Source organism: Squalius cephalus, assembly GCF_949319135.1.
Source record: "Squalius cephalus genome assembly, chromosome: 5".
NCBI classification, from domain to species: domain Eukaryota; kingdom Metazoa; phylum Chordata; class Actinopteri; order Cypriniformes; family Leuciscidae; genus Squalius; species Squalius cephalus.
This window is the reverse complement of record NC_137126.1, coordinates 27,710,177-27,735,614: the sequence shown is the minus strand read 5'-3', so window position 1 is coordinate 27,735,614 and position 25,438 is coordinate 27,710,177. Positions and strand designations below refer to the sequence as shown.

The 25,438-nt window shown below is 35.5% G+C and overlaps 3 protein-coding genes across 4 annotated transcripts; all 3 read left to right on the top strand.

The window, feature by feature from the left end:
- Window positions 1–8,632: 8,632 nt before the first annotated feature.
- On the top strand, window positions 8,633–10,912 carry epd (ependymin). Its single transcript, XM_079871354.1, has 6 exons — window positions 8,633–8,757; window positions 8,925–8,959; window positions 9,918–10,052; window positions 10,194–10,380; window positions 10,478–10,562; window positions 10,711–10,912. The coding sequence occupies exons 1-6, from the start codon at window positions 8,673–8,675 to the stop codon at window positions 10,832–10,834; spliced, it is 651 nt and encodes a 216-aa protein (XP_079727480.1). The 5' UTR covers window positions 8,633–8,672; the 3' UTR covers window positions 10,835–10,912.
- A 1,520-nt stretch (window positions 10,913–12,432) lies between these two features.
- On the top strand, window positions 12,433–20,008 carry panx1b (pannexin 1b). 2 transcript variants are annotated; one of them, XM_079871337.1, is made up of 7 exons: window positions 12,433–12,672; window positions 14,153–14,289; window positions 14,402–14,601; window positions 16,609–16,814; window positions 16,971–17,281; window positions 17,402–17,552; window positions 18,796–20,008. In XM_079871337.1, exons 1-7 carry the CDS (start codon window positions 12,492–12,494, stop codon window positions 18,867–18,869), a joined length of 1,260 nt encoding a protein of 419 aa, XP_079727463.1. In that variant the 5' UTR covers window positions 12,433–12,491; the 3' UTR covers window positions 18,870–20,008. The 2 variants fall into 2 exon arrangements, with proteins under 2 accessions (XP_079727463.1, XP_079727464.1); XM_079871338.1 differs by having other exon boundaries at window positions 12,524–12,602.
- Window positions 20,009–21,025: 1,017 nt separating this feature from the next.
- ins (preproinsulin) lies at window positions 21,026–22,679 on the top strand. The gene is made up of 3 exons (XM_079871360.1): window positions 21,026–21,072; window positions 21,194–21,378; window positions 22,453–22,679. The coding sequence occupies exons 2-3, from the start codon at window positions 21,201–21,203 to the stop codon at window positions 22,599–22,601; spliced, it is 327 nt and encodes a 108-aa protein (XP_079727486.1). The 5' UTR covers window positions 21,026–21,072; window positions 21,194–21,200; the 3' UTR covers window positions 22,602–22,679.
- The last annotated feature ends 2,759 nt before the right edge of the window (window positions 22,680–25,438 follow it).

Below are 25,438 nucleotides of genomic sequence, written 5' to 3'. Positions count from 1 at the left end.
TGAGATGATAATGCACCAGAGATTTTATCTTTTATATTCTCTCTGTATGTCGTTTCGGTTTCGTTTTTTTTTTTTTTTTTTTTTTTTTGGGAATGCCATGCAGTGTTTGTTCTTCTTTTTCGGCCGTTCCAAGAAATACAGTATAGTCTTGAGGATGGTACAGTGTTTTAGTGTATATTGTAAGCCTTTAAAAGCTATATATATATATATATATATATATATATATATATATATATATATATATATATATATATATATGTATGTGTGTGTGTGTGTGTGTGTGTGTGTCTATATATATATATATATATATATATATATATATATATATATATATATATATATATATATATATATATATATATATATATATATATAGACACACACACACACACACACACACACACACACACACACACACACACACATGTTCTGTTGATGTATGGGTTTGGGTTAGTCTTTAAGGGTTTGCAATTATCTGTATAAAAACAGTAGAAGTCTATGTTATATCCTTATTTAGATAAAGTATTGTCTGGGTGTGGGTGTGGGTGTGAGTGTGATATGTTAGTCACCCAAAGTCTGAAAGACAATCTGCTTGTTCAGATGATATCAGTTTTGTCATTTAGCATCTAGTAACGTTAACATAATCCAACCAAATCATAATCTAGATGTGAAATTTTGATGGTGCTCAGATTGTGATTTCACCACTGTAACTCATTTCTTATTGGTTAAACTGATGGTGTTACATTGAAATGACAGGTAAATTGACTAAACAAAAATTAAACCAATATAGAGACATAAAAAAAAAAAAAAAAAAAAAAGAATCTTTATGTAATAATAATTACATGAATTATTTGATAGTGTTTTCACATTGAATTTATATTTTAAAAATAGCTGCATCTGTAATTAATTTCTGTAATTACATCTATAATTGCACTGTTGACCATTGTCTTACCCCTTAACCCACAACCATTCCACTAAACCTGTCCCTGACTTGAATCCCACCTCAGGAGCAGCAACAGTGATTTTTCAATACACACAATAAGTAGCCTACATTTAACAATTTAGTAAAGACCCTAAATTAGGATGTATGCAATTGACAGAATATAAATTAATAATATATACAAAATAAATTTTCAAAGCATCAGTTTAAAGATGTTAAATATTAATTTATATATATTCAAAACAAATTTCACTGATACGCTCTCAAAATAGACTTGTACATCTCACATCAGGGAGTGATTTCAAACATGTTGCAGAAAATGGTTCAGTTGACGTGAAAATAAAAAACAAGCATGCATAAATGTGTGGGGTACTGTAACATAAAATCATATTTTACATTTTACAGCCATTGAAGTCTGTTTCATGGAAACTCACAAGGCAGTCCCATGAGGGGAAGACCCTCCCACGCTAGTCTCTGTCTCTTTCTGACGTTACTCAACTGATGTTTTCTACATGAGAATGAAATTTATGTTTTGCCCCATGACCAGCTGGGGCGTACATTCACAAAAAGTACCTTCTTAAAGGAGACCACAATATCTGTAAATCTGAAACATCTTTATTAAAAAAACGCACCCAAACATCATGGCTTCACATGCATTGCACCCTTATATCGCCTCTGCAGTATAGCACATCTTTTTTCTCCCCTTTTTTCTCTTCTTTTTTGTCTGTTATAATTATAGCACTTTAGAACTGATCAATTTGATTTTGTAATTTGTCTGCAATTAAAATGTTGTGCACATTACAAACCTTATGTACTATATATATGCTATAAAAATGAATGAAATCGTTAGATTGCTGAAGAAACTTTTAGAAGAATTTTGTTCTCTTCAGGATTTTCTGCTGCTTATGGAAACGAGAAGAGGTTTATTCATAATGTAGATGTTTTTTGTTTGTTTGCTTTTTACATTTCTTCAAAACATTTTTGACCTGCATGCAAATCAGAAAACAGTAGGTAAACTGGTACAATTCAGTCTTAGCACAATGCATCACAATTTGTTTTGAGGAACAACTGCATTTAACTATTAACATTAAAAAACAACAACAGCAGTTTTAAAAGAAAATCCTGTGGGCTGTTCTCGTAAATTCCCTGTGTTATTAAATTTACTTTCTTTCAGTCTGTCTAAGCTGGGATATCCTTATACTACAAAACATTTTTTTTTCGTTCTCTCTCTTTTTTGAGGGAATATCCATTCTAACGACACAACGCGATTTCATTTTTTCATTTGCTGTGAAGACACAGAGTGTTAGACATGCATCGTGGTGTCACTGGATGTTTAGGCAATCACATGACCATCTTTAACAGAAGATGCCACACATTCTGACCACTGCTGTTATGTAAGGTGACATATATAGATTACAGTGAGTGTGTGAGTAGAAATGCTGAGGTTTATTTGGTGATGCAAATCCGCAGTTGCACCACATGAGCGTATCACTTCATGTTTTTCTCCATTAGCAGTAGTTTTGGGTTGAGCAACACTTCCTTTCTCCAGTGCTCTCGTTCTCTCTCTCTCTCTCTCTCTCTCTCTCTCTCTCTCTCTCTCTCTCTCTCTCTCTCTCTCTCTCTCTCTCTCTCTCTCTCTCTCTCTCTCTCTCTCTCACTCTCTCAATTAACATCACTTGAGAGAGTAAAGACTGGAAAGTACATACTTCAACAGCATTTACAGTACAATACTTCTACAGCATTTATTATTCTCAGCTAATGTTATTCTCAACACTGTAAAAAGTGAATAGTTGGATCAACTTAAAAAATTACTTCAATTGGTAACACCTAAAGAAATTAAGTTTTCTCAACTTAAATTATCATGTTTTATCATGAAAAACGTGATAATTTAAGTTGAGAAAACTTAATTTCTTTAGGTGTTACCAATTGAAGTAATTTTTTTTAAGTTGATCCAACTGTTCACTTTTTACAGTGAACATTTACTACAACATTGAGGCCCGATTGAGCCCGAACAGGGCTAAGATTAAGCCAGGATTAGGCCTTAGTTCAATTAGGGCATTTAAGTAGCATTTCAAGTAGTTTTTATAAATGTGCCTTAGAAAAAAACCATTACTGGTGTGCATCTTGAGACAAAACAATGGCACTGACATTATTTAAGATATGTCAGTGCAAGTTGCTTTTCAGTTCAAACATGCAAGGCTTCAGCCTTGTCTGAGAAACTGGTATTAAAATCAAAAGTTGTATCTGTTAACATTGGTTAATGCACTGTAAACTGATTAGGAATGTTTTAGTAACTCACGACAAAGGTCACTAACAAAGATTAATAAATATAAAAAATATATTGCTTATTGTTTGTTCATGTTAACTAATGTTAACAAATGAGACCTTACTGTACAGTGTTAAAAAATCTCATTGAAAATATGCATGGTTTTTAGAATGTCTTAGTATTTGGTTTGTCCCCCTTTTGCTTCATTGGCAGCAGTACTAGAGCTGCATGAACTTTGTGTAAAACCCGATGAGCATGTAATTCAGCATGTTTATTAAATGATCATTGTTAGAAATTAACTTTATTTGATTAGTGCCCTAGAAATATTGTAGAGTCAGAAATATTTCTGACTTAAATATTATTTATTAAATATTTATTACATCATTGCATTTCTTTGTTTGAACATTTTTACCATTTTTAATTGTCCAAGTTGTCTAAAGTTTGAGTGCCAGATTATTAATATGGTTTCAGACTTTTGAAACCCAATGTGTGCTTTTTTAGTTTGGCCTTATGCCTCCTCTACGTAAGTGTAGCAGACTCTGTCGTGTTTCTTCCTGGTAATCCCTTGAGTGATCCTCTGTGGAGGGGGCAAGAACAGAGAAGTAAAGGGCAGAAACCACAAGGGTGGAGGCGGAGCAAAGCGGTGATGTACATTTTGTCATTTCTTGTTGCATAGTGGTGAGTCGTGGGAGGGGGTAGTTCTCAACTCACAGACACCCACACAGTTTTCACAGGGGGTCACGATGTCTACGGGCACTTATGACTCAAATGACTGTTCATGCATGAATAGGTCATTCAGAACATACACATGTTATACTCACACATTTACTATTTTAAGTGGATTTAATGCGGGCGAAGCCATGCGTTTGCATAGCATGCTACAATATAAACAACATGAGACATAAACACACTTTTGATTTCAACTTCTCTCCTGATATGTTTCCGGTAGTTCTTCCTCATTTATTTTTCCAGTAGTGTCTCTACTTCTGTCTTGCTGTCATTCTCAGTCCTGACTCATCCAATACTGTATATTAGTTTTCCTTATGACACATCAGTTTTGTTATATTTCTCTGCTAAAACATGTGGTCTCACTTCTCTCTCTTTCTCGTTCTCTCTCAATTTCTTTCTCCCCTTTTTTCTTACTCAACTTCTCTTTCCCTTATCCTCATTTCGTTTTTAACTTTTGCCAAGTTGGGTTGTCAGGACATTCGATCCAGTGCAGCAATATTTACATGAGCAACCCAATCCTTAACCAAGTGACAGAATGCCATTATGTTTTTGTTTTTTTGTCAAGTGGACTAAATGAGTTTAATGGCCATCAGATGAGATCAGTCAGTATATATTCTGGTTCCGATGGTATCATCTTCTGTCTGGTATCACAATGTCTGGTATTCTCCTTGTCTCTGAAAAGTGAACTAAAGACACTCAAAATTCAGGGATTACATTAGAAACGCAGTCAGACAAACTCTCTGATATCAAGTGTAGTTATTAATAATGCTAAACACTACTACGGATAATAATATTAGTAAACATTTTATTGGTTGAGGGACAGTGTTGTCAAGCAAAAAATACGTAAAAATCATTGCTGGTTTAACTTAAAGTTAACAGGTTGCCTTTAACTTCATTGAAATAAAAAAAAAATTGTTAATACAATGAAGGAGATTGGTTTAATAAATAGGAACCCAATATAATGTTATCTGAACCACATGAATTATCTAAGTTTATTTGACAAAAGAAAACAATTGCGATAACAAATCAGAGAGAGAGAGCAAATAACAAACTTGATCCTGTGTAATCTTTGATCAGATACTGGATTCATAAGGTGATCCCAGATCCCAAAACTGCTAAACATGCCTTAGCTAAACTATGAGATGTTGTTGATAAGCACCTTCAGTCCCAGAGAAAAGTGTCCTGCTCAGTGCCTGGTAGCCTGCTGAATGAGGCCGAAACCCCTTGAGTCTCCAGTCTGCACACATTTAGAAGTCGATCAGGGGAAAAGGGGCTGTTGCTTTCAAATGATCCACAAGATGGCAATGAGAACCTAAAGCTATGCTGATATTAGAATATTAGAAGGCCTTATCTTATATGTTTTTGGGCTGATTCTCCATGGGCCAGCAGACCTCTTGATAGACCTTTTACATTCATTCACTTTACATAATATCAAGATGCCTATATATTTGTACAATTAGTTTTGCAAAAAAGAGACACACTTATCCTTAACCAAAGTTACAGGAAAAACATTCCTGAAAACAATATTTTTTTCTAATTGTCTGGTTAAGTTGAAGTACCTTAGATGCATTCAAGGACAAATTGTGAACAAAATATAATAATTTGAAAACATTTTGTTGTTTCTATGAATAAAGTTATATTATACACTGTAAAAAAAAAATCATTTCATTATTTTCATTATTTTTTCTTTTGTCAAATCCCCTTAGATAATTAATGTAGTTCAGATAACATAATATTTAGCGTTTCTGCTGATTAAACCAGATTAATTCATTGTATTAACTCAAATTTTTCAACCAGGTAACTTACTTTTTTAAGTTAAGCCAACAATATTTTTTACAGTGTTATAATTAAATATTGATATGTGGAAAATGTTCTGAGCATGGTGGTAAATCTCTCATTTAGCAGACAATGATTTAGTAACTGGAACGTCCGGAGAGGAGAGAGATCACAAAGGCAATGAGTGCTCGATCAGTGGTGTAGAGATGAGGTTGCATTTCGAAATGAAGATTTAGCTTTGCCTTTAAAATGTGATTTTGATTTTCCTTCTGGTTTGATGTTCCCTTTTGCCTAGAAAACAAGACTGCATCAAGCAGGGAAAGCAAATAAACAAAATTTCACCAAGTATCCCGCATTGACTCCAGCAGAACGGAGCTCACAAAGGTGAACATCTGGGCTCACCACACATAGATGGTCAACTCCTCTTTTGGTATTCATTACATTATGCTTTCATCTTAAATTCATAATGAAAACCTTCATTTGCTTTAAGGCTTTAGCATTTATGCAAGCCAGTTTAAATAACAACATGTTTTTTGTACATTATTTACAGTTACACAGGCAATGTTCGTACCAAACACCCCCGCAGGAATCGGAACTGTATTAGTCTGACTCTTACAATCTGAGTAAGAAAAGCGCCTAATGTGTTTTTTTGAAAGATCCAGATTACACAACATGCATTAGCAAGCACGCGAAGCATTTCTTTAAAACTGATTTGAGAACAATTTTCCACACCCGGATCTTTACCATCTAAAAGCAAATTTCAGATCCATTTCCTGACAATCCCTGCCATAAAACAGCAGTAGTGAAAGTGGCCTGCTAACATTTATAGGGGGATTTCTTGTGTCCTCTTTACAAGAAAACAGAATCAATTATATTAAAATCTCTTTTAAGTTTCTAGATATGAAGTTGAGTTTGTGCATGTCTCAGGTGTGAAGATTCAACAACAGCTGAATTTAACATTTGAGTCTTGTCTTTACCTTGTGTGACCACCAATTGTACAGAAATATGTATTGCATGGGTGAAAAATCAACCGACCAGAATGTTTGTTTCATTAATAAATAATAAACAAACATTATATAATTCTTAATGGATCGTTAGTTAATATATATTCAAATAGCTAGAAAAATTTGATAATGTGAGAATGTTAACTATGAAATTTTGATTAACAGATCTTTATTTATGTAAATTAAAATGCTTACAAATGGCATTAAACTTCAGTTCATAAATTACCTAATGCACTTTTTTACATTTACAAATGTACAAATGCAAAAAGGTGGTAGCTCTGAGTGATCCTGATGTCCAACTGAAAAATGAACAATATAACAATGATTTTCACAATGACATTTCACTTTATATTAGGTGTCTGTACTTATGCCAAAACAAAACAAAAAATTGTTAGGTACAATGTACTTATTGTGCATGTTCTATCGTGAAATACTTTTGCTGCTATTGAGGTGTGATACGGGTGGTTAGGGAAAGATTTGGTGGTATGGGTAGATTTAAGGATTAGTTAAGGGGTCAACAGTGGTCAGGGTTACTATAAGGAAACACGGTTCAAACTTTTTATATTACATTTTTGTATATTCTCCTGTTGAAGTATGATTCAAGGAAAATCCTGCTTAAGGGTATAGGATAGTGTTGAAGCAATAAAAACATGTTTTGCACCCAAATTATAATTACAAAAATAATGTGTCTTTTGCAAGCATTTAGCTAAACTTAACTAACCACCCTTTACACAAACGTTGTCATGCCCATAAAGGCACTAAATTACTAATTGTAAACATTTATAAACATATGATAAATAGTTTCAACTTTAGATTGCTACAAAAACATGAACAAATAATTAAGAAATGATTTGTAAAAATGTGTAAATAGTAGAAGTCTGCATACACTCCACAACAAACGAAGAGCAAATTTATGACCTCTACAAAATATGAATGAGTTAAATATTCATTTGTTCAAATGCATGATTGAAGTGCTTAAATTTAAATAAAATAAATGTTTTCACAACATTTGTAAATGTAAAAAAGTGCATTTGGTAATATATATGTTTAATGACATTTGTTAGCATTTTATTTACGATAAATAATGATCTGTTAATTATTATGTAATCTGTAAGTTTATTTAAACATTAACAAGCACATTATCGCATATGAATATATGTTAACTAATGATCAGTTAAGCATTATATAATGTTTGTTCCTTTAATCATTGAAAACCATCTGTCAAAATCATTTGTAGATTTTTAAAAAGTGCTTGATGATATGAATTGAAAGTTTAATGAAATTTGTTAGCATTTCATTTTACATTAAAAAATGATCTGTTAATCATTATGTAACGTTTAATAAGTTCATTAGTTAACATTAACAAGCACATTCTTTCATATTTCTAGCTATGTGAATATTAAATTCAAATTTATTAATGAAAGTTATTATAAAGTGTTACCAATGTTTCCTTCACATTTATTTAGAAATTACAGCTAGACAAGAAACACATTTTAATGAAGAAGACAAGCAAAGTACCAGATGGCCTTTTGTTTTCACACCTGTATAACCCAATTTTGTTTTTTTGTTTGTTTTGTTTTTCCTTGATTGAGACTGCACAATCATCACCTTACATGAACCAAAACCATGTGATATGAAACCAACTGTCTCTGGACTTGGTCCACCAGTATGGAGCCAGACCCCCTGAGTGCCGATCAGAGGCGGACGAGGGCGATTGTTTGCTTGAATTAAGCTTTTCTTTTTGACCCTATTTGTCTTGTAAATGGTCATTTGTGCCAATTTTGTCCAGCTTTCTTATTTGCACTTACAACAGAAGGTGATTTCGACATCTTTTGTTTATTGCATTGCTGGACGTCCAAAAGGGAGGGGGCATTTATATGGGGTGCAGGGGCTATATATAAAAAGCACAGTCTGAATGAGGGTGGAAGTGTCTGGACCTGAAGAAAGTTAGAGAGCAATGATGCATACAGTCAAGCTGCTCTGTGTGGTGTTCTCGTGCCTCTGTGCAGTCGCATGGGCTTCTTCTCAACGTCAGCCGTGTCGTAAGAACTTTATATACATTTCTTGTCTTTGTGGTTAAAGAATAATCTGCTTTTATAATATTTTTTTTTTTTTTTTTTTTTTTTTGTATTGAGAACATTTTGAATTTGAACATTCTCAGAAGCTGCAGATTATGTGGAAGACATTAACTTTTTTATTTCTTTTTCAGATTCCCCACCTTTGACCAGCGGAACTATGAAAGTGGTGAGTGTACAAAATTTCAATGGGATGTTTAATAATTATAGCAGGCTGTTAGGCAGTACAATTTGGCTCAGTAATGAGAGAACCTTTAAAATAAGGCCTTTAAAAAATGCTGCGTCATCTGAATACAAGCACGAGCCCTCATTTTTTCACTATTTATGAAACATTCTAATTCAGTGATGGGCACACAGCTTTTTAAGCTATTCAAAAACAAAGTGTTTAGTGATGGCGTTCCCAATAAAAGCATTCTAGCCTTTGTTATAAAACATTTGGGTAACACTTTACATTAAGGTTTCATTAGTTAACCACAACATGAACTAATGAACTGCACTTTTTTAAGCTATTCAAAAACAAAGTGTTTAGTGATGGCGTTCCCAATAAAAGCATTCTAGCCTTTGTTATAAAACATTTGGGTAACACTTTACATTAAGGTTTCATTAGTTAACCACAACATGAACTAATGAACTGCACTTCTACAACATTTATTAATCTTTGTTAATGTTAATGTCAACATTTACTAATACCTTATTAAAATCAAATGTTGTATTTGTTAACATTAGTTAACGCAGTGTGAACTAACATGAACTAACAATGAACGACTGTATTTTTATTAACTAACGTTAACAAAGATTAACAAATACAGTAACAAATCTCTTTAAAATAAGGTCTCATTCGTTAATATTAGTTAATGTATTTACTAACATGAAGTAACCATGGGCAATAGTTACCAACATTTGCTTAACACAAAGCAATGTGGTGGAGCGCATATATTTGCCTTTGCAAAAAGGATTTGACAGTTGTATTTCAATCTTAAAACCTTGTATTTAGTTTCATTAGCAGAGACCTTGAGAGCTATTTGAAACATCTGAATTATTAAAAGCTAAATAAATAGTATTTTTTACTGACTAACTTTAACATTTTTACGGTTCTCTTTTGTTTGACATGCAAAACAAACATTCAGGTTTCAACGGGGGGTCATGACCTTGCATCTGGAGAGTTCAGTTATGACTCCAAAGCGAGTAAATTTCGTTTTGTGGAAGACACTACTCATGCGAACAAAACTTCGTATATGGATGTGCTCATACATTTTGAAGAGGTAGGCTTAGTCAGTGATTCTCTCTCTCTCTCTCTCTCTCTCTCTCTCTCTCTCTCTCTCTCTATTCCTCTTCCTCTTTCAGCTTGTGATTTAATTTTTGTTGAACCTTATAATATATAATAAAGCACTTTTTTCTCACAGGGTACACTTTATGAGATAGACAGTAAAAATGAGAGTTGCAAGAAGGAGACTCTGCAGTTCCGTAAACACCTGATGGAGATTCCACCCGATGCCACTCACGAGTCTGAGATTTACATGGGCAGCCCCTCAGTCACAGAACAGGGACTGCGAGTCCGGGTCTGGCATGGAAAGTTGCCCGAACTTCATGGTCCTTACCTTTTTCTTCTTCTTCTTTTTTTTTTACTTATGTAGTTATTCTATTGCTTTTCAAAATAAAAACAATCATGTTTTGATTTTCTTTTCAGCTCAATACTCTCTGTCAACCACTTCCTGTGGCTGTCTGCCGGTCTCTGGATCATACTATGGTGAGAAGAAGGACCTTCTCTTCAGGTAAAGCAGAGACTGAATGCACTATAGGAACACTATTAAGAGTACTGCAGACAGAGTATTCAAGTTTCTCAGAAACACATTTGTTTCATATCTTTTTGTATCCTGCAGTTTTGCATACGTCAATTAACTGAGCTATTTTCTGCTTCAGTTTCTTTGGTGTTGAACAAGAAGTTGATGACCCACAAGCCTTTGTGCCCCCGGCCTATTGTGAGGGCGTGGCATTCGAGGAGGCCCCAGACGACCACAGCTTCTTCGACCTGTTCCACGACTGAAGAAAAAAACATGACATGATATACAAACTGCCAAAGATGGCTACACGCAATAATAAAAAGAGCATTTAAATCAAAATATATCCTGTATCCATCTCTCTTTCTTCAGAAAATGCCTGCAGTTTCATTAACCCTTTTTTTTTTTTTTTGTCTTTTGGAACTTGTTTCTTCACTCTAATCAAGTCAATAAAGCTGAGCTTTCACTGAAATCCATTTTTATGTCTGTTTGAAAAATGATCATAAAGCTGTGTGGACAACAGCGGTGCTAAGATAAGCGGAGATTCTGTAAAGACTTAATGATCCTTGCACAGAAAAATGCAGTGACAAAAAAATTCATACATCCATATCATGCACCATCAACCAAGTTATTGAACAGTTTATGCTTCTAAAACTATAAACACTGGAGGACTGAGTAAATGCAATTCTTATAACGAACCTCGTCTCTTTACTGGCTTGTTTGTTTGTTTCAATAAGAATTACTGAATACCCCCAAATTCCTTTGTTCGTCTGTTTAATTATGCACAAGCCATGTAAATGTGGAGGGGTCAATGTCACCGACAGTAAGAAAGAGAGTTGTGGGAAGCCACGCTGCTGTCTTGTGAATGCTGCATGGAGCCTCTATATGACTTATCTTCAAAGTCTGAGGTTCACCTAACAGCACCTCTCAGCCTCGCAGCAAAGTCGGGAGAAATTCCCAACTTTTGTGGTTAGAGCCACTGCTAATTCATTTCCCACATTTCTTATTTTTTTGTGTGTGTTCTTTACATTTAACTCATGTTCTTTTCTTTATGGTTCAATACTTAATAATTTCCCTTTATTTAATTTCAACTCAAAACTCTGTCACTTCCTGTAGCTGCATGTGGAATTACTCCTTTACAGTCTAAATTTCTATTCTCCATTATTTCTAATGTCCATGACAAGGAGATTATTTTTCTTTTAATTTTAAACAGGATTTTCTAAATAACTGCATAACCAAACAAACAAGTTCCATGCAGTTTTATCAAATAATAAGACCAATAAGGTCTTTGCCCATTTGGCCATTTACATGCAGTGGTTTTGGATGAAAATGGGGACCTCTTGGCAAAAGAAAACAGTTGCCGCTTGCATAACAAATTAAACAGAACTAGCAAGCATTTGCATTATGTTTCTTCAAATATCTTTTTTCCCCTCAAACAAATAGGCCTACATGTGTACATATAAATTGGTAAATGTTTGAATAGGTTAATATTATCTTGTTCACCATTAATTCTCCTTTGTTCATTTTTATTTTTCCTGCTTATATAAATGCTTTGGCAATACAATGTACAATTTTCCAATAGAGCTCATTTGAATTGAACAACAATAATCAAAATATTGCAATATTCTCGAGGTTTTCTCATTATTATTATCTTTGTTTACTATAGACAAATAGCCTAGTCCCTCTTACTTTATTGCTGCCTTTATTTGACTAGTTTTCATAAGGTCGGTTTTCTTTGTCTCATAAAATTAGTAACTATAATAGTGGGTATTTATGTCAAAGATTGAATAATTCTAGTAGGACGACTGACTCAATCCAGTTTCTGATTCCCTCTGGTGTTGTTGTGAACCGTGCGCGTAACCCTGCCCACTGGACCGGAACTAGCGGTGCACTTGACAAATTAGCCCTCATTTAATCTTAACAATGGCTATAGCGCGCGTTGCGACTGAATATGTGTTTTCTGATTTTTTATTGAAAGAGCAGAGTGAATCTAAGTATAAAGGCGTGCGGTTGGAACTGGCCACAGACAAACTGGTCAGTTTTATCGCGGTTGGGCTTCCTTTGTTACTCATCTCACTCGCCTTTGCGCAAGAAGTCTCTGTGGGTCAGTAAACATTTTATCACAGCTACCAGGATTTGCGTAAAACGTCAATAAGGTTTACTTTGAAACGTCCGATAGAGATAGAGTGGTTTGAACTTATGGAGATAAACCGGTTCAAACTCAAAAACATGAAGCCTGTAACGTTACCTTTAATTACGGATTTGTACAGAATGGCTGCTTGTTGAAAGACTGGCTAAATCGAGAATAACTTTAGGTTTAACGAAATATTATTAAACATTCCCCAGAAACAACGAAGGACGTATTTTCACACAACTTATTGTCGATTACGTTACTTGAACAAAGACCAGAGCATTGCCATTGCGGTTTTGTGTGTAAATCCAGAATGGGCGCGTCACTGCTGGATATGCGCGTTAACAAAACATGAGATGAATGTAGCGATTTATAAGCATGCGAACTGTTAACATCGTATTTTGTAGTGTAAATGCACTTAATTAGTTTTAAATAATTATTGGGGTCAGTCGTTTTCCACTCACATTGTGACCGTTGTTTATTTTCTTATTTCAGCCACTGCTATCGAGGGCTTGTTATCTGTCAGTAAAAGAGAGGCGGGGGCAGAAGTAGCCTAGCATCAATCACAACCAAACCAGACTATTCTGCTTAATAGAGTTATGTCTTCCTAAGACAAACTCTAGCAATCAAACTAATATCTGTTTCATCTGTTTTATCTCTTGATTGTTGGTTGTTGCAAAACTTGTAGCCATACAAGATTTCATTGTTGTCATTGTAAGGTCTGTCTTAGACTATTTATGAAAAAAAAAAAACTTTATTCCATCAATAGTTCCAGACTTTACTCCCTTAGACTTTTGATGTAAAAAGCTGTGCTCTTTTAGATATGCATTGGATTAATAATTTATATTCCAGGTGGTATAATTTCCACAATGAGGATGATAGTAATACTTTGACTTGTCAAAGGGATAGTTAAAAAAATAAAATAAATTCAACATGTGCTCTCACCCTCATTGAGATTCCAAAAGTGACTTTATTTCTTCTGTGGAACGCAAAAGACCCCTTTCCTCTCTCTCCATACAATGGAAGTCAGTGGCCTTTCTGTAAATGATGACATAATTTTCTTTGTTGGGTGAATTATTAAAAGCTAGGCCTACATATCTTTAAGAATCATTCCAAAATGTTGATGGAAGACTACAGTTGCTTTTGGAAGTACTTCACAGACATTAAGAAACATTATGTACATTAGTAATCTGTAATGAACAAAAATTGGTTGTTTTTAAAGAGATTTATACATAGATACAATTATCACAAAGCAGGACAACATAATGCACTTACTTAAATACCATGTTTAATCAGACATATTGTTTGCTCATAACAAAGATGCAAAAACACTATTCTATGTAAGTAGCATATTTGAGGATTTTCTTTAGATAAGATTAATCAAATTTCCATCATATAGCTCTTTCAGTCTCTTCAGGTAAGAAAATGACATGTTCGTGTGTAATTCCTCTAGGTACTCAGATCACATGTTTTCCACCCACTAACTTCACAATGAGACAGGCTGCGTATGTGGACTCCTTTTGCTGGGCCGCAGTAGAGCATCACCCTACAGACAATGAGGCTGATAGCGCCCCCCTTCATCTACACAAGGTAATGTATATAGGTCTACTGTGTATTCAATGTACTTGGTCATGACATGAGCAACAATGTCATATCAAAATAGGTTGCTTGTGTTCGTCTTATAATCTGTCTTTGTCTTCAGTTCTTTCCTTATATCCTTCTGCTGGTCGCGGTCCTCCTGTATATTCCTGCTCTCTTCTGGCGTTTCACGGCTGCCCCTTCCCTATCCTCTGACCTCAGTTTTATCATGGAGGAACTTGACCGTTGCTACAACCGTGCCATCCGCCTGGCCAAGAGCCTCACAATCAAACAAGACAAAGACATTGCAGAAGACCCACACAGGTGTAGTGCAGTGAACATTTTCAAAACTCCAGCTGTTACCTGAAGTTTACATTTCCAGTTGTGACAAATACAGTTTTTGATTCTCCCAGGGTTGGTATCTGAGAGCTGCCTCTAAAACGGCCTAATTCATTATCAACACTGCACAAGTGTACATTCAAAAAACAAAGACTTGTATTTAAATATATTTTAAAATGTCCTTTATTCATGTGATGGCAAAGATGAGTTTTCAGCAGCCATTTCTCAATTCATTTCAATTCTCATTTGTTTGTATAGCGCATCTGTCTACATTACAATTTAGAGGGATCCGTTATCAGAGGTGACCGTGTCCAAGTATTGTATTTCAGAAATGTACATAAACAAATCATGCAGTTAGTTAATATGTATTCATTTTAGGCAGAAACAGTGAGGTCATTGAAGTAATTATTACAAGTTGTGAACATAATGATTACAATATATAGAGATGTGGCAGTGGTGCATGTTGATTCAGAGTTGGCGTCATCTGAAGTCCTCGCAGGCGTAGCCGTCATCTGTTCACATCTGAAATCTTCATAAGAGGCTGGATCCAAACTGGATCTGATGTACTCTCTAGTTACCCAGAAGAACAGAAAAGCAAATGGTAAATAATTAGCGGAGCTGCTGTTCATAACAAAAAGTAAAGATAATCATGTGCATTTGATCTGATATAACTGGAGTACAAGGTTATAAGGGGCATTATGTGAATGTTTGGCTAAAGAGATGCGTCTTTAGTCTAGATTTAAACTGGGAGAGTGTGCCTGAGCCCTGAACATCATCAGGAAGTCTATTCCAGAGTTTAGGAGCCAAATGCGAAAACCCCCTGTCTTTTAGTGGACTTAGATGTTTTAGGTACTACCAAAAGTCCAGAGTTTTGTGACTTTAAATAATGTGAAGGATTGTAGGGCGATAGAAGTTCGGTTAAATACACAAGAGCTAAACCATTTAGGGCCTCAGTTGCAATACTTACGGAACTTTAAAGGTAACCAGTGTAGAGATGATAAAATTGGGGTTATATGATCACATTTTCTTGACCTGGTAAGAACTCGAGCAGCTGCATTTTGGACTAACTGTATCTTGTTTATAGAGGATGAAGGACAATCACCCAATGCATTACATTAATGCAGTCTAGAGGTCATGAATGCATGAAACTAACGTTTCTGCATCAGAAACAGATAGCATGTTCCGTAGCTTAGCGATGTTTGAGGTGGAAGAAGGCTGTTTTTGTAACATATGAAATATATTTTTCGAGAGACAAGTTGCTGTCTAATATAACACCCAAGTCTTTTACTGTAGAGGGTGAAGTAACAGTACTTCTTTCTAAATGCAACTTGTATTCTAAGAGATTCTGTGTAGAGGTTTTTGGTCCAGTAAGTAATACTTCAGTCTTATCTGAACTTAATAGAAGAAAATTACAGGTCAACCAATATTTTAGATATTTAACACACTCTGTCAACTTGGGTAATTTAGAGATTTCATCTGATCATGATACTCCAGTGTTCACAGTCACATGGTCCTTCAGAAATCATTCTAATATGCTGATTTGGTGCTCCAAAAACATCTCGTCTTATTATTATCAACAACAGTGGTCTAAAAATTGCAGGTACCCTCAGGGGGGATCTTTTTTTGTTGTAGAAAGTAGAAAGTTTCAAAAGAACAGCATTTATTTGAAATAGAAATCTTTGATCAATCTAATGCATCCTTACTGATTTTTTCATTTCATTTTTCTGACCCTGTACTGTATTTTAAAAACCAGTGACAAAAAAAGTATTTTGAGGCATCAATTAAATTCACTAAACATCTTACCTTTTATTATTTTAGTTAATTTCTTGTATTAATGCTTGTGACCAACTGACATCTTTGCTATTTAAACTCCCTTTCTATTTCCTTTCCTTCCTCAATCATATCCCAAAACTATAAATCTATAACATTCTGATTCTACTGATCTTAACCTTAATCTTAAAATCTCTCTCTCTCTTTCTCACTCACTCTCAGTGGTCTGGAATTGACTGAAGCTTGCTTTAAGTACCCTCTGGTAGAGCAGTACTTAAAGACAAAACTCTCATCATGGGCTTTGGCTGCAAAATATCTACTTTGTCGGGTTTTAACATTCCTCACTTTACTGCTGGCCTGCTCTTATCTGACCTACTACATCCTTTGGGTTTCACCCAGTGATCAGTTCTCCTGTAACCTGCGCAGAGGTGTGTGCTAGATAGCGTGCTTGTGTAAATTTCCACACACGTGATACACTTCAAGAATGAATATAAAAATATGAGGGTGATGGTGTGTGTCTAATCATTTTATGATGTTTGTTCTCTGAATTGTGTTTGTGTCTGTGTGTGTGTGTGTGTCTCCAGGTATATTAGTAAACGAGAGTGTGGTGCCAGATGCAGTTCAGTGTAAGCTGGTGGCAGTGGGTGTTTTTCGTCTCCTAAGTTGCATGAATCTGGTGGTGTATTTACTGTTAGTACCGGCTGTGGTTTACGCTGCCTTCCAACCTGCTCGCCAGCACCAGCGCGCTCAGTTCCTCCGTCCATACCACCTACTGCCTGCTTTCGGACACGTGCTGGATTTGCAGCCAACCGCCCGGCGCTATGATGACCTCAGCATCTACCTGCTGTTCTTGGAGGAGAACTTGAGTGAGCTTAAGAGCTACAAATGTTTGCAGGTTTGTACATTTGTGCATGTTATGTCTGGTGAAAATGCACTAATATCTCATTCTCAGATCTGGATGCTGGTGCCAGTGAGTGAAGACTTTAATACATTTGTTTGTGATGTGTGTACACAGGTTTTAGAGCTGCTGTCGGAAGGAGGGGAAGCCCCGTTTGACACCATGTGTCTCCTCAGGACTCTAGGACAAGTGAGGACTGACATGGTGGACAGAAAACAAGCCCAAACTGGCAACGGAAATGCAGAGAAAGAAATCTCTGAAATAAAGGGTGAGTGTGACATCAGGATGACACACAGTTACCTGCTGTAACATCCTGGTTTTAATAAACGGTCAACTCCTCCACTGATGATTCGCAGTTTGTTTATTAACTCACAATTCTGTAGATTCATCACAAAGCAACACACCATAAACCACTCTAAGAGCTAGAAAAGAATGTGTCGTGTTTTCTTCTCAACTAATCTGCCATTTTGTATAATTTATTGATGATATGTGACCCTGGACCACAAAACCAGTCTTATGTGTAATTTTTTTAAAATTTGAGATTTATACATCATCTGAAAGCTGAATACATAATATGTCCATTGATGTATGGTTTGTTAGGATAGGACAATATTTGGCCGAGATATAACTATTTGAATGTCTGGAATCTGAGGGTACAGAAAAATCGAAACATTGAGAAAATCTCCTTTAAACTTGTCCATTTCTATTGGCGATAGTGCTGCATCCATTCACACAAATAAATGTTTTATATATTTAAGGTGGGAAATTTACAAAATATCTTCATGGAACATGATCTTTACTTAATATCCTAATGATTTTTGGCATATACCCGTGCAACATAAGACTGATTTTGTGATCCAGGGTCACATATGTGACCCTGGACCACAAAATCAGTCATATGGGTCAATTTTTTGAAATTTAGATTTTTACATCATCTGAAAGCTAAATAAATAAGATTTCCATTGATGTATGGTTTGTTAGGATAAGACAATATTTGGCCGGGATACAACTATCTGAAAATCTGGAATCTGAGGATCTCCTTTAAAGTTGTTCATTTATGTTGGCGATTGTGATAAATAACAAAATAAATAAATGTTTTACATATTTACAGCAGGATATTTACAAAAAAACCTTCATGGAACATGATCTTAACTTAATATCCTAATGATTTTTGGCATAAAAGAAAAATATATAATTTTGACCCATACAATGTATTGTTGGCTATTGCCACAAATATACCCGTGCAACATGTGACTGGTTTTGTGATCCAGGGTCACATATGATGTTGGTTTATTAAAAGAAATAAATGTGAATCCACTGAACAGCTTTGAACAAAAGCTTGAGTATGAGATTGAATGTGACTGATATTTGTGATATTTGTGATGTGAAGAGAATGAACACCTCTATCCATGTTATGTTCTCTTTGTCGGAAAGTAGAAAAAGATAAAGCACCCGAGTAAAACACCAACTGTTGCTAAAGCAGCTTGAATGAATGTGTTTTTTGTCTCTAGATGTCTCTTCTGTTCTGCTGGATGATGGAGTAAGCTGCAGCTGTGTGAAAGATGTAAGACACAGGGTGGTCTGATATATCACACTAATAGTACACATGTATGTAAGCATCTATAATCATCAGGTAAATCTGTTTTCAAAAGCTGTACTGCTGACATAAACTGTTAAAGTCAGTCAAATCACATTGCAAAAAATGAGTTTACATTTAAATTGAATGTGAAGGTAATATTATATAATGCTTGAATATTACACTGAGATAATTTACCAACTGCAAAACTGAGCTGCATGTTTTCTATGCTTTACATGAACAGAAACTGGATGAATGTTTTTTTATTACTTCATCAAGATGAAATGTTAAGCCCATGTTGAATGCATTGTTACAACATATATTCTTGGGTATCCTTTGTAGGTATTGTTGCAACAATTAAATAATTGATCAAAATTAATAAATAAGATGTTACTGATGTCAAAATACTAACAGCTAACCTCTGCCAATGTTGCTTCTTGGTATCAAACACATTTTTCCCCCTTTCATACAAATCATTTGTATAACTCTGAATGTTTTAAAGTGAAGTTTGCTCAAACATGCACATTTGTGCATCATACATTTAAAAATAATAATTTTGAAATGACTGCAAGTGAATAATGTGACTAAAAATCCATCAAAGCCATCTCTTTATTAAAACCATTTTATTGCTATCTATCTAACATGAATCATGTTCTTGCAAAGTGAAGAAAATGGGTTTGTGTCCCTGAGGCGACATCATAAAAACAGGGTTAAGCTAGAAGTGATGTATTCATTTAATATATAAATGATGTCTTATGACGCGTGCTAACCAAGGGCTTGGCTGTTTAATTTAGGGAGATGGACTTAACACCTTTATTTCAAGAGGTAATAACGCGCCATGTTATAACCCACTGCCTACGTAAAAGCAATAATCAAATAAACAAACTATAATGTATGATATATGTAATATAAATTATATTTCACTATTTTAAATATTTTGCTGTTTTATACATTTATTTGATATGGACTTATTGTTGTTGTGCAGATGTGTTTGTTATTTTGTAGCTCTTATTGTAATTGTTTTCATGCCTCCTTACCTTAAATCCTTCAGATATGTTAAAATTGCATTTTTTGTATGTTTTCAGAGGTGAGCACTTCAAACACTGTCAAAAAAAGTAGTTGTAAATAAATAAATCTCTTTAAATGACCATTGGTGTTTGCTTATAGCCATAACCGTAAGAAGGTGATTTTTGGTGGACTGTAGAAACGTGTTGAATACATAAAAAGCACCCCCATAAAACTGTATTTTCCTCTCTGTTAGCTTGAATCCATTTAGCTCTGGCACGTTCACTACATATACTAGAAAAACAGCTTTATTATAAGATAACCTTAAAAAGGGCCGAAAGTCATGAAGTACAGCACTAATGTCATATTGACACTAAGCTTAGTAGCTTCACTTTCTTATTTAATGCTAAATATGTTAAAAATGCTAAAATACTTTCTAAAAATGTTGCAATTTTATGAAAAAAAAAAAGAGGCAGACACATCACATGTACTGTAGATGGAGTCTCATAAAAAGCTGTTTTTGCTAAATAATAGTAGATTTTTCCATGTACATTTTGTGGCTGAAAATGCTATCAACAATTTTTAACTTGAGTGGAATGTCTTTTAACATTAAGAAAGTTTGTGGTGGTTTGCTATAAAATCTTTCAAAAACTCAGGCCATTGACTAATCACACACCTTCATTGCTAAAAAACGTCACAGTGAGGATGTCACAAACATTACTAATGACTAATGAGACATCTGATCCCATTTTCTCGAGAATGAGATACCTAGAGATATTCTGCTGTTTCACTCAAATGATCTTTACACAGAAAAGCCACCATCTGTCACCTTAGCAGATCCATGATCAGGCCATTCTGTGTAAACTTCTGTCTGCAACACTTATTAACAATTAACCAATACCCACTTGAGACTGACAACACAGGCTACTAGACCTGCGTGAGCACCAGAATGTGTTTGTCTTCCATCAGCGTAACATCACTCAGGAGCACATGTGAATTGGTTGGGCAAACACAGCTAATGTTGCACGTGTAATTGGACAGTCCCTTAAAAGTGTTAAAGTGTGTTTGCGCACAGGATTAGTTTTCCGCTGATTCAGGCAAAGACCTGTCTAAACGCATGTATAAAAGTGAGAAGGACACGCTGTTCGTCCCAAGCAATCTCTCCTCTACCATCTCTACCTTTCCTTGTCCTCTGCTTCAAGAAGTGGTAAGTGACCAGCAGGATGGTAAATCAACAGAAAATGCTATTGTATTGTTGATGCTACTTTGTGCATGTAGATGTATGTTTGTTTTATCAGTAAAAGAGCATACACCTGTTTTTCTGTCAGCGTGACCATGGCAGTGTGGCTCCAGGCTGGTGCTCTGTTGTTCCTGTTGGCCGTCTCCAGTGTGAACGCTAACGCAGGGGCGCCGCAGCACCTGTGCGGATCTCATCTGGTCGATGCCCTCTACCTGGTCTGTGGTCCAACAGGCTTTTTCTACAACCCCAAGAGAGATGTTGACTCTCTTATGGGTAAGAAAGACTATGTTTCTAGTAAAGGAGCTTTGAAAAGTAGTGCTGTTCACTACTCTGGATAAGAATGATAAAATGATAAGAAAGTAATACTCTGGATATTGCAAAAATATACAACCTATACTGTAAGTAATGCATTTCATTTTGTAAGTGTACCACGGTGGGGCCAATGTCGATGTATAGGCTCTACATGGGTTTGTCTGCGGGTTCCTTGTCAGCCCCATCCGAATTAGTGTATATCATGCCATTAGTCTATTATGCACCTTTGAAATGCAAATACATAGCATGAATAAGACAGAGAAATAATACTGATTAAGCTGTTTAATTAAATGACCTGCAGAAAGGTGACAGAGAACCTGAAAATGAATTTGACCTCATATCAGAGGGTGATGTCTAAAGTAATGACAAAAAAAGTAAAGTAAAGTAAAGACTGGAAGACAAATAATGAAATGTACACTACTGTTCAAAATATTGGGGTTGGAAAGATTTTTTTTATGTATTTGAAAGAAGGCTGAATTCATTTGATCAAAAATACAGTAAAAATAATAATATTGTGAAATATTATCACATTAAAATAACTGTTTTCTGTTTTATTATATATAAAATGTAATTTATACCATGGCAAAGCTGAATTTTTCTTCAGTGTCTCATGATCCGTCCAAAATCACTCTAATATGCTGATTTGCTGCTCAAAAAACATTAATTATTATCAGGATTCTTTGTAACATTATAGTTTTTGCTGTCATTTTTTATCAATTATATGCATACATGCTGCTGAATACAAGTATTAATTAGTGAAGCATAAAATATGTATAATGTGTAAAACAACTTAAGTGTGTAAAATAGGCTTCACATTATCTCATCAAGGCTAGGCATATTATGGCGGTAATTCAGAATTATTTTAACCCCCAGTGTCAATGAATAAATGTTTGATCTGATTGTCTGAATTTGTCTTTATCCAAATGAATGGCGAACTACAAAGAATCAATTTCAAAATAAGAATTGTCTCAGTTGTACACTAATATTAGGCCAGACTAATGTCAAGTTTTTCCCTATTGTTGTATTTTTCCCCAGGTTTCCTTCCTCCTAAATATGCCCAGGAAACTGAGGTGGCTGACTTTGCATTTAAAGATCATGCCGAGCTGATAAGGAAGAGAGGCATTGTGGAGCAGTGCTGCCACAAACCCTGCAGCATCATTGAGCTGCAGAATTACTGTAATTAAAGAACCTACATGTCCTGTGACTGTGGTTGTAGCTGTCAATGACTTCACCACCTGTTTGCACACAGGCATCAGCCTTAATGCTCTTGATTGGTTTTTCATAGAAAATAAAATTTTATCAAATGAATGCAGGAGTTTTTGTTTTGATTTAAAATTCCAGTCATTTAAAGGCGCTGTATGTAATCAAGCTAAAGCACGATACAAGACAACCGTACCTAGTGTGAAAACACCCTAACATTCTAAGTGGAAAATTTGAATTATAAGTGGACACCAAACTGTAGGCTGCATTGTTTCATATTTCCTGAATGCAAGGTTTATTTTATTAAATTTTGGGTCATGCACGTGTTTCGGATGTATGTTCAGAAAACCATATATCAGAAATTTAGACTGATTTGGCTTTAAAACGCATGCAGTAATAAACTTTCATGATGAGAAAGAACTGCTATGTAACATGAGCGTGACCACGATAGAGATGATAATCAAAACCAAACAGATGTTTTAGTTTTTGGCAGAGTATTGGAGGAAGGAGATGTACAGGCTCCGCCCTCTTCTGGAAAGCGGGGTATTTATTTTATTTTTTTGTTATAATAGGCTCCTTTTAAGACCTAATTCACAATGTTTGAGGAGATTTCTCTTACAACTGTTTAGCGTCACTGCAGACACAACAGATTGTGTTTACGTCAATGTACTCGGAAACACACTCATTTTCGTGTGTGTTTTTTGTATTCTTATTTGCATTCTCATCCTCTGTGTGAGCCTTTATGACATCACAAATCTTTATGACAATTTTAACATCTCACCAATTACAGTATTTGAAGGCATGAAAGTCTCTTGCTCATTTTGTAGGTTGACGTTTTGGAGCATCTGATATCAGAGTGATGGTTTTATCATGGGACAGCAAAGTTCACAACAAAACAAAGTGTTTGATGTACATGAACTCTGTGTTTTACTCAAATACACTACCAACACGTTAGAGAACCATCCTCATCGGCTGTTGTTACTGGTGAGATTGATGGAGGGAGAGAAGAGAAACACTTCTTTCTCTCCACCTCCACTTTCCTCGTTGCAAAATATCAGGCTCAGGAGGAGTAACAGAGTGAGGCAGGAACATATCAGACACTTTCTGATGGAAAATCACATGAACTTGTCATGATGATACAACTATTGATTAATGGCTGATTCTTCACTTACAGGAACTTCTGTTCTTCTTCATTTTTATAACAGAATTATAACAATTTATAACAGAAGCACTGTCCCAAATATGCAGTCATTATTACACCAAACATTTTAGAGTGACAGTTTAAAAGGTCAGAAAGGAAATGAAAGATTTTTAATCAAAGCATGATCTGAGGATAGCTTTATTAGGTGTCTACCAAACCATGTGAGAATTTAAATTCAGAAACAAATCAGATAACATTGATTAGAGAAGTCAAACGTGCCCCTAAATGAAGAATCACTCTAATTTAAGGGTGCAACATTTTATTCATAATATATATTTGATTTAATATGTAGCTCCAAATTCTGAAGTTCTCCCTGTTGCTGAGGAACAGCTGGAGCAGGACATCCTGTACAAGGGTAAGAATAATCAATCAATGAGAATTAGAAAATGCTTTTATATGTGTATATATCCACTATATTGCCAAAAGTATTGGGACACCCTTCCAAATCATTGAAATCAGGTGTTCCATGGCAACAGTTGTATAAAATCAAGCACCCAGGCATGCAGACTGCTTCTACAAACATTTGTAAAAGAATGGGTCGCTCTCGGGAGCTCAGTTAATTCAAGCGTGGTACCGTGATAGGTTGCCACCTGTGCAATAAGTCCATTCGTGAAATTTCCTTACTAATAAATATTACACGGTCAACTGTTCGTGGTATTATAACAAAGGGAGCAATTGGGAACAACAGCAACTCAGCCACGAAGTGGTAGGCCACGTAAAATCACAGAGCAGGGTCAGCGCATGCTGATGCGCACCGTTCACAGAAGTCGCCAACTTTCTGCAGAGTCAATAGCTACAGACCTCCAACCTTCGTGTGGCCTTCATATTAGCTCAAGAACAGTGCCTAAGGGATTATGGTGTGGGGTTGTTTTTCAGTGGTTAGGCTTGGCCCCTTAGTTCCAGTGAAAGGAACTCTTAATGCTTCAGTATACCAAGACATTTTGGGCAATTTCATGCTCCAAACTTTGTGGGAAAAGTTTTGGGATGGCCCCTTCCTGTTCCAACATGACTGCGCACCAGTGCACAAAGCAAGGTCCATAAAGGCAATGGACGAGCGAGTTTGGTGTGGAGTTTGACTGGCCTGCACAGAGTCCTCAACCTGATAGAACACCTTTGGGATGAATTAGAGCGGAGACTGCAAGCAAGGCCTTTTCGTCCAACATCAGTGCCTGACCTCACAAATGCGTATCTAGAAGAATGGAAAAAATTCAAATAAACACACTCCTAAACCTTGTGGAAAGCCTTCCCAGAAGAGTTGAAGCTGTTATAGCTGCAAAGGGTGGGCCAACTCCATATTAAACCATACGGATTATGTTCACGTGCACGTAAAGGCAGACATCCCAAAACTTTTGCCAATATAGTGAGTATGTATGTATGCATGTATATACTGTATATATACATACATGCATGCATGCATGCATGCATCTGAAGCAGTCCTGTCCTGTCACAAGGTCCTGTCATCAATGAACAAAGAAGGATCATTTAAGTTGTAAATCATAAAAAAATAAAATAAAAAAAAAGACCTGTAGCTTCGAAGAGAGCACGTGTAAAATAAAATAACCTAATAATAAAATAACCAGATGTCTCTCTATTTTTTTTTTGCACAGAAAGCTGCCAGAT